General features: G+C 38.0%; 2 protein-coding genes across 2 annotated transcripts; both read right to left on the minus strand.

Annotated features, from left to right (window-relative positions):
- Positions 1 to 2,007: 2,007 nt before the first annotated feature.
- LOC106780661 (protein FAR-RED IMPAIRED RESPONSE 1-like) lies at positions 2,008 to 3,165 on the minus strand. The gene has a single exon (XM_014668961.1). The coding sequence runs from the start codon at positions 3,163 to 3,165 to the stop codon at positions 2,008 to 2,010; it is 1,158 nt and encodes a 385-aa protein (XP_014524447.1).
- Positions 3,166 to 3,177: 12 nt separating this feature from the next.
- On the minus strand, positions 3,178 to 4,398 carry LOC106780662 (protein FAR-RED IMPAIRED RESPONSE 1-like). Its single transcript, XM_014668962.1, has one exon. It carries the CDS (start codon positions 4,396 to 4,398, stop codon positions 3,178 to 3,180), a length of 1,221 nt encoding a protein of 406 aa, XP_014524448.1.
- Positions 4,399 to 9,401: the final 5,003 nt, after the last annotated feature.

A 9,401-nucleotide genomic window follows, 5' to 3' on the forward strand; every position in this document is an offset into this window, starting at 1 on the left:
CCATTCCAGACATTTCAATCTTCTTGACACCTGTTGGGCATGGTTGAATGAGTCCACTTCAACAAATTTGAAGAAAGTATATGTCTGATGCATCGATAAGCGATTACAGAGGCCCTGTAATTGCTTACAATTCAGAAAAACCAGTTTTGTACCAATTCCTCAGTGTTGCTAACTGTGCCTGGCTGAGTGGCTCCCATGTTTTGTCAACCATGCCATTCTAGACATTTCAGTTGACGACTACAATTTTCAACTTATGACACCCTATTGTAGATGGAATTTTTTATTCTAAAGATTGGCAATTACATTGAAATTAAAGAATAACAGTACTGTAATGATTGATAACATCAGATGAATATTAAACACAAATAAAAGGAATAAATAAGGTCATAACATTAAAGATTGCCAAATACAATAATATAATGATTGATCAACAGTTGATCAAACACAAAGTTCCGAAAGTAAACAGGACATAACATTATGGAAATAATTCTAATCTAAGTAGGTGGTGGTTGATCAGCTTGATTGCGCAAGTTAATCAGTTCTTGCTCTACAACTCCAACACGATTTTCAATTCTTTCAAGTCTTTCGCCAACAAACATGCGTAGATCTTGTATTTCTTTGATCACTTCAGTGAATGTTGCAGAAGAGGATTGTTCTGGATTTGGACATTGTTCTGTTTTATCAGGTTCATCATCACCATCATCTGCTTCTTCATTGCCTTGTACATCTTCCACATTGCGAACAGGCTCCTTGTAAACCCAAATTCCTTCAGCATTTTTATGATAACCAAAAGTTTGNANAACTTGTAAACCAATNTGTTGCTTTCTTTTAACTTGGGTAAAAGGATCACTTTCAGAGAGCACACCAAAGTGTTCCAGGAATATGGTAATTAGATGGGGATATGGTAGTTGGGCGTTGTCCCTTGTTGCCTTTTTCATCCTGTTTCGAATGAGATGCCCCCAGTTAATCTGAACATAATTCATCATTGCCCAGAGGAACAAAATGTCCTCCTCTGTTGTTTGTGCAACATTTGTCGAACGTGGAAGTAAAATTCGACAAAGTACATAATGAAATATCCTTGTTTCGAACTTGAGCTTGCCGGCCGGTAATCTACCTTGTAAGTTTTCACCTTCTTTACAAAGGAATTCCTTAGCACTAATAAAATTGTATTCCTCCTTCCAGTCATCAACAATAGTTCCTTCAAAGGGTACACCTATGGAGGGGATGGAAGTAAGTTTATGAAAAAGAAGGTTTGATTGTGATTTTCACCTTTTTGACCTCGGTTCGAATTACTCCCAAATCTGAAATGCGCATATTGTTGTAGAAAACTCTGACTAATTCGGGGTAATAGTGCGTTCTGCAGGCGACAAATTCATTTAGCCCTGCTTTTGTCAACACGTCGTAGAATTCGAATTTACCAGGTTCCATAAATTCCTCTGAAAGATACCGTCCTTCGAGGATTGGACGTTCAAAGAAATGAGCAGCGAATCTTTCATATTGTTCGTTGCTTGAGAAGAGATCATTACCTGCAGCCCGTGGCGATAATGGAGGGGACACTGGTTCTGGAATAGGAGGCGCCCTTCTCGACGACGAAGCCTTCGTTGTCTTCTTTGCGTGAGGTGGCATTTCGGGTTATTAGGGTTTTCAGAGTGTGTTGGAGGTTAAATGGTTTCTGGGGTATTTGGGTTTTGAAGGAGTATTGTAGGTTACAGTTGTATTTAATTGGAATGGGGTAGTGGGTGACAACAGTTCCTCCTTCCAGTCATCGCATCGTGGGCTGAAACTGCAACAAGATTTTCAAATCTGGTCTGCAACTGCATAAAAAACTGTCAGGCCCATTTAGGTAATCAATTACATTGTTGTTGTAATCGATTACNAGCCAGTTTTTAATAATTAAATTATAAAATTTTTCCCATTGTCAAAACAGTGATGGTCAGCAAAAACCATACTCAATCCACTAATAAGCAAAAGTACAAGCATATCATGTAATAACAATATACTTCACAATTATATATTCTCAAAACTGTTATGGACCGCAGATAGCAAGGACATAAATCCATTAGGAGCAACTTTAGATAGTTGGGAAATTTGATGTGTTTGGGATGCATATTCCATGGCCTGGTGAGGTTGTGTGACATTACATGTTGTGGTTTCCTGAGTGCAGAAAGTAACACGCATTACCAACACATAACATAAGATAACAATATGTTTACTAATGATAATTATAGTAAAACCAACATTTAATGCACTCACATTTGGTTGAGAAGGTGTTGTTGAAGAATTTTTTTTAGTAGCCTTTGATTTTTTTTTACACCTACTTTCAACGGCTGATTTCAATCTGTTAGTTCTCGGTCGACCTTTTCGCTTAACCGCGACGGGACTGCGAACTAGTACATCACTACTTCCACATGTATTGTAGGATGGAGTTTCTGTCACGGGAGTCTCATACCTTAATTGTCCTCCCTCACTTACGATGTTATTTTTCAGAGATGAACTCAAACCGAACTTTTTAGCAAGACATTTCAAATCTTTTTCCAATTGATCAGAAGCACATTCAGATTCACATGCAGCCTCAGCCAGATTATAGAACTGCTGACACAAAGTTTGGTATCTTTGCATCTTGGGATCATGCTGTAAAGAACTATAAGCTGCTCTAATAAGTGTGTGCTTTCTTCGGATGTTTTTGCTCCAACGTCGAAGTACATATTTCGAGGGTACATTATGGACATCTTCCTGACCGAGAACCAATAGAGAATGCCAACATATAATGCCTCTAAACTCAAACAGTAGGCAAGTGCAAGTTATATCTTTTAAAACAGGATCAAATTCAACATGGTAATATTTTAGCGCACATTTTCCATCCCACATGCACTCTTCTTTGATTGTGTAGATGTTGAAAATACTTTCCTTCACCGTGTCTTTAATGAAACAATTCATCCTTGATCGAAACTCATTTTGTACTTCCTCAAACTTTTCATGTGTGTACTCAACTTGAAATTGTCTCTCAATTAGTGATTGAGACCCACATGCAACTGTTGTATTTAGAGAGGCAAAGTCAGCTTCTATTTCTTTTTGGGCCTTTACTTTTAGAGCATTATCGTATTGAATCACAAATTGTTGCAGTGTGGTAGTGGAATTAATAAATCCATCAAAGAAAGCATTCATTCCCTCGCTTCGTTAAGTAGTTGACATACCATCCCAAAAGTGATTCTTCAAGTAACATGGAACCCATTTCCCCCTCTCTTCGTACAAATTACATAGCCAATCATTATTTTCCAAGCCATGTGTGGTAAGTAGTCGTTTCCAACCACTTTCAAAGTCAATTGCACTAGCAGATTCATAGACAACCATTTTTATATCACACTTGATTCCAACATAATTCTTATACCCTTGAAATTTTTCAAGTATTTTTTTCATTATGTGCCACAAACACCACCTATGTTTTGTTTTTGGGAACACTTCTTCAATTGCATTTGCCATGGCCTTGCATTGATCGGTTACAATACTGTTCGGGACCTTGTTTCCCATGCATCTTAACCAACATTTGAATAACCATATAAATGAATAAGTGTCCTCTGATGACAACAATCCACAACCAAGTAAGATCGATTGTCCATGGTGATTAACCCCTACAAATGGAGCAAATGGCATGTCGTACTTGTTGCTTAAGTATGTGGTGTCAAACAACACGACATCACCGAACTCGTCACATGCAGCTCGGCTTCGAGCATCTGCCCAAAATACACTAGTAATTCTATTATCTTCATCCATCTCGATATCATAGAAGAAATCATTATTCTGGTCTCTCATTTTTGAAAAGTGTCGAAGCAATGCTTGTCCATCACCTTCCTTACATAGTGACCTTCTATGTTGACCAATGTAGTTCCTAGCATCTCGTTCAACAAATTGCATGTTTTCATATCCACCCGCTTCACTAACTATGCTAAGGAAACTCTTATTAATACGAACACCGACATCATCATTCACTTCCAAAGTGTGCTTGGCATGCATGTTCAATTGCCTATTACCACGGATTAGATTGGAGGTTTGTGGACACAGGTCATGACTGTGATCTAAAACTACAGTTCTAACAAACCATTTGTCATTTTTTCGTGCAATGGTTATTCCAGCAGGGCATTGATTAGTTTGACTGGGAAGAGTTTTGACCTCTGGACGAATGCTGGAAACATATTTACCTTCCCTAGAACAAACCAATCTCAAGTAATACACCACGTTGTTTCCATCCTTTTTTGAAGTTCTGGTTCGAATGCTAAATCCACATCTTCTACTGTAGTCTTGATAAAATTTCTTTGCATCTTGCATTGTGTCAAAACACATGTCCAAAGTAGGAACCAACCTCAAACTACTCTCTTCATCAGTATTTAATTCCTCATTCATTTCACCAAGCAAATCCACGTTAGAGTGTTCAAGTCAACTTTACAATAAGATATTTCCTATATCTTTAAAAAAACCGAAAAATATACAAAACAAATATATAACACTTAAAACGAAGTTAAAAACAAATATAAAGAAAGAGAGCAATCAAAGTACGACAACATTGAATAGAAGGAGCTATGCTTACAGTTCTTGTGGTTCAACCAATTTACTACTGCTTTAATGCTCATGATGTGCTTCTCACCAACGACACAAGAAAGCCTTCAATGTGGTGTTTAATGAACATGAAACAAAAGGCAATGAAAGTGGGCTTCCTTCAATGAGAAGAAGACAGAAAACCAAATAACCACAACGGGATTAATGTAGAAAGGATTTAATGGTCTGGGTGGTTGCACAAGACAGGAACATACTACAACAATCACAATTAAGGAAGGACCATTAAATGCATTTAATGCATGTCATAGATTAGGTGAAAGGTGTCAAGAGGTTGAGTGTACAACTAACTTAAAATTTGTCAACGTTAATTGCAACTAAGTTAAAAAGGTGTTTACTTTACTGGATAATGTGCAAAAGTGAACTTCTCATTATGCCTCCATTAAGAAATTTTTCAAAAAGGTGAGCAAAAATAAAGTTTTAATATTTTGGACCAAATAAAAAAACTTTTACGGTTTTTACTAGCCTTGATTAGTCAGATCAATTATAAATTCATGAAAGAAATATTATTTCAAAAATTAATAGTTAATAATAATTTTCTTTGTCTTTATATATGACCAATCTTTGTAATGTTGGAAGTCACTCTCACTTTTATTCCCTTGACGTAGTTCCAAGTAATGCGCATTTGCAAAAGATCTTACATATTCTAACTTAAAATGTTTCGTTTTCCTTAACATTGATTTAATGTTCTTCCAGATACAAATACCATGGATGCTTGGGAAGGTCTTCAAATTGAGGAGGATGTCCTGGAATCATTCTTGAAAAAATGTGATAGTTCATCATCATTGATTCCTGGTCCGGCTGGGAATGTGTAGGCAGCTATTATGAATAGGATAAGTGATGACACCCGTACAACCCAACAATTTGCTGAGGAAGTTGCTCAAGCAACCTATGAAAGAGATTTCAATTCCAATCCATGGAAATCGGCTGAGATGTACATCAAACACCATGGTCAGTAATTCTATAAACTTTGTCATTGTAAGTGTAGGTTGCCATGCTACTGAAATTAATATACATATGCAGATATTGTGACAGATGGTGATATTAATAATGTCACTCAGCTACATACAGCAAAATCAGTGTCAACCCTTCACCTTGTTGCTTGTATTGTTAAGGAGTGTCACCCGAATGGATTGGGTGATATGAAACTGACTCTAAAGGTAATATTTAACCTTAACATAATTTTAATTCTTTAAGTTAATGTAATGTGATATTATCTATTACCAGGACCCTACTAGGACTACGAAGGCGTCCTTACATAAGAAAGTTCTTAAAGATCCAAATTTTGGTCAACATATCGGTCTTGGTTGCGTTATGATACTTAACAATGTAACCCATGTTATTCAAACTTCTATTTATACTCCATAAGTTTTGGTATTGTTACTAATATAGATTGCTTCTTTTCATTTAGGTTCGTACATTCAGTGCTTTTCCCCCAAACTATTACGTTAACATAGTGCTTGGAAATGTAATCAAAGTCTTTGCCGCTGACATATGTCCTCCCACTAAAGAACTCGTCATGGAGACACACAAACCAGTCATTCGACCCCTTCTACTTGAAGAACCAAATATGGCTGAAATTATGCGAAAATTAAGAAATCCTCATCATCTACAACCATCCACATCGAAAGTACCAGAGAACAACAATGGAGAAAACTCTAACGAAATCTAAATGTTATTATGTAGACTTGTTATTCGATGTTTGTTTTCTTTTGCAGGTGAATTTGAATCCTTTAAGGTCCTTCGTACTAATGTTTACTATATTTGCTACGTTTGAATTGGAAGACCGTAATATGTATTTTGGATGACTGTAATATGTATTTTGGATGACTGTAATATTTATTTTGGATGACTGTAATATGTATTTGGGATGACTGTAATATGTATTTTGAATGAATGTAATATTTATTTTGAAGACTTTGTCATCGTTCACCTCCATTGCTTTCTTTTGTATTGATATGTTATGATGGTATTAATGTATTGGGAGCAGCGTTTAAAAAACTAGGGAGCAGGCACCAACTTTCGGTACAGATCCCATTTTCTGACCTGGTAATCGCTTACAGCCTATTGGTAAGCGATTACACAGGCTAATTGCTAGTTGAAATCACACACCACTTGAAATCACACACCAGTTCTACTCTCCCCACCTAATTGTAACCATCTTAGCCCCCAACACCCAATTGGGAGCACCGTTTAAAAAACCAGGGAGCAGTCACCAACTTTCGGTACATATTCCATGTTTTCCCCTAGTAATCGCTTACAGCGTGTTTGTAAGTGATTACACAGGCTAATTGCTTGTGGAAATCACACACCACTTGAAATCACACAACAGTTGTACTCTCCCCACATAATTGTAACCATCTTAGCCCCCAACACCCAATTGGGAGCAGCGTTTAAAACACCAGGGAGCAGGCACCAACTTTCGGTACAGATCCCATTTTCTCACCTGGTAATCGCTTACAGGCTTTTTGTAAGCGATTACACAGGCTAATTGCTTGTGGAAATCAAACACCACTTGAAACCACACAACAATTCTACTCTCCCCACCTAATTGTAACCATCTTAGCCCCCAACACCCATTTGGGAGCAGCGTTTAAAAAACCAGGGAGCAGCCACCAACTTTCGGTACAAAATCCATTTTCTCACCTGGTAATCGCTTACAGCCTGGTTGTAAGCGATTACACAAGCTAATTGCTTGTGGAAATCACACACAACTTGAAATCACACAACAGTTCTACTCTCCCCACCTAATTGTATCCATCTTAGCTCCCAACACCCATTTGGGAGAAGCGTTTAAAAAACCAGGGAGCAGCCACCAACTTTCGGTACAGAATCCATTTTCTCACCTGGTAATCGCTTACAGCCTGTTTGTAAGCGATTACACAGGCTAATTGCTTGTGGAAATCACACACCACTTGAAATCACACACAGTTGTACTTTACCCACATAATTGTAACCATCTTAGCCCCCAACACCCAATTGGGAGCAGCGTTTAAAAAACCAGGGAGCAGCCACCAACATTCGGTACAAAATCCATTTTCTCACCTTCTAATCGCTTACATCCTGTTTGTAAGCGATTACACAGGCTAATTGCTTATGGAAATCACACACCACTTGAAATAACACACCAGTTATACTCTCCCCACCTAATTGTAACCATCTTAGCCCCCTACACCCATTTCGGAGACGCGTTTAAAAAACTAGGGAGCAGCCACCAACTTTCGGTACAAAATCCATTTTCTCACCTGGTAATCGCTTACGGACTCTTTTGTAAGCGATTACACATGCTAACTGCTAGTGGAAATCACACAACAATTGAAATCACACACCAGTTCTACTCTCCCCACCTAATTGTATCCATCTTAGCCCCCAACACCCATTTGGGAGCAGCGTTTAAAAAACCAGGGAGCAGCCACCAACTTTCGGTACAGAATCCATTTTCTCACCTGGTAATCGCTTACAGCGTGTTTGTAAGCGATTAGACAGGCTAATTTCTTGTGGAAATCACACACCACTTCAAATCACACAGCAGTTGTACTTTGCCGACATAATTGTAACCATCTTAGCCCCAACACCCAATTGGGAGCAGCGTTTAAAAAATCAGGGAGCAACCACCAACTTTCGGTACAGAATCCATTTTCTCACCTGGTAATCGCTTACGGACTCTTTTGTAAGCGATTACACATGCTAATTGCTAGTGTAAATCACACAACACTTGAAATCACACACCAGTTCTACTCTCCCCACCTAATTGTATCCATCTTAGCCCCCAACACACATTTGGGAACAGCGTTTAAAAAACCAGGGAGTGGCCACCAACTTTTGGTACAGAATCCATTTTCTCACCTGGTAATCGCTTACAGCCTCTTTGTAAGCGGTTACACAGCCTGATTGCTTGTGGAAATCACACACCACTTGAAATCAAAAACCAGTTGTACTTTCCCCACATAATTGTAACCATCTTAACCCCAACACCCAATTGGGAGCAGCGTTTAAAAAACCAGGGAGCAGCCACCAACATTCGGTACATAATCCATTTTCTCACCTGGTAATCGCTTACAGCCTGTTTGTAAGCGATTACACAGGCTAATTGCTAGTTGAAATCACACAACACTTGAAATCTCACACCACTTGTACCCTCCCAACCTAATTCTAACCATCTTAGCCCCCAACACCCACTTGGGGGCAGCGTTACAAAAATGAGGGAGCAGGCGCCAACTTTCGGTACATATTCCATGATTTCCCCTGGTAATCGCTTACAGCCTGTTTGTAAGCGATTACACAGGCTAATTGCTAATGGAAATCACACAGCACTTGAACAAATTTTCTTCAATATTAAATACGTAAAACCAGTACTAAGAATGTATATTCCTTTCCTATAAATTTGTACAAATATGTAAATATAGCCAATGTAAAAATTTGCAAGACTGTACATCATTACATTGTGTATTCAATCCGTTTCTAATTACAATGTAAACCGAAATATATTTGTGATAAGCTGTCGTTGAAGCTATCAAATTAATACTACTTTTCAAGGCAACTTCAGTATTGCCTAGTAGTATTCAAGAAAGTAGATATGGCTACAGTAACCCTAAGTCTTCTCCCAACGAACACGGAATTGCTTTCGAATATCTGAAACTTATGNATGCTATGCAATGCTTAAGAACAAGAGTGAGGATGTTTAAAGATTGTTGTAAAACAAATAGAAAACTTAAAAACAATTATGAGAAAACAGGCTAATTCCACTGCTTTTCCAAAATAGATTCATCATTGGTTATTCACAGATCATTGTT

Source organism: Vigna radiata, unplaced genomic scaffold (genome assembly GCF_000741045.1).
Source record: "Vigna radiata var. radiata cultivar VC1973A unplaced genomic scaffold, Vradiata_ver6 scaffold_51, whole genome shotgun sequence".
NCBI lineage: Eukaryota > Viridiplantae > Streptophyta > Magnoliopsida > Fabales > Fabaceae > Vigna > Vigna radiata.

What these genes read in the sequence shown, in the direction of transcription:
- LOC106780661 (XM_014668961.1), bottom strand. Translation starts at nt 3,165, where the DNA reads ATGAATGCTTTCTTTGATGGATTTATTAATTCCACTACCACACTGCAA.
- LOC106780662 (XM_014668962.1), bottom strand. Translation starts at nt 4,398, where the DNA reads ATGAATGAGGAATTAAATACTGATGAAGAGAGTAGTTTGAGGTTGGTT.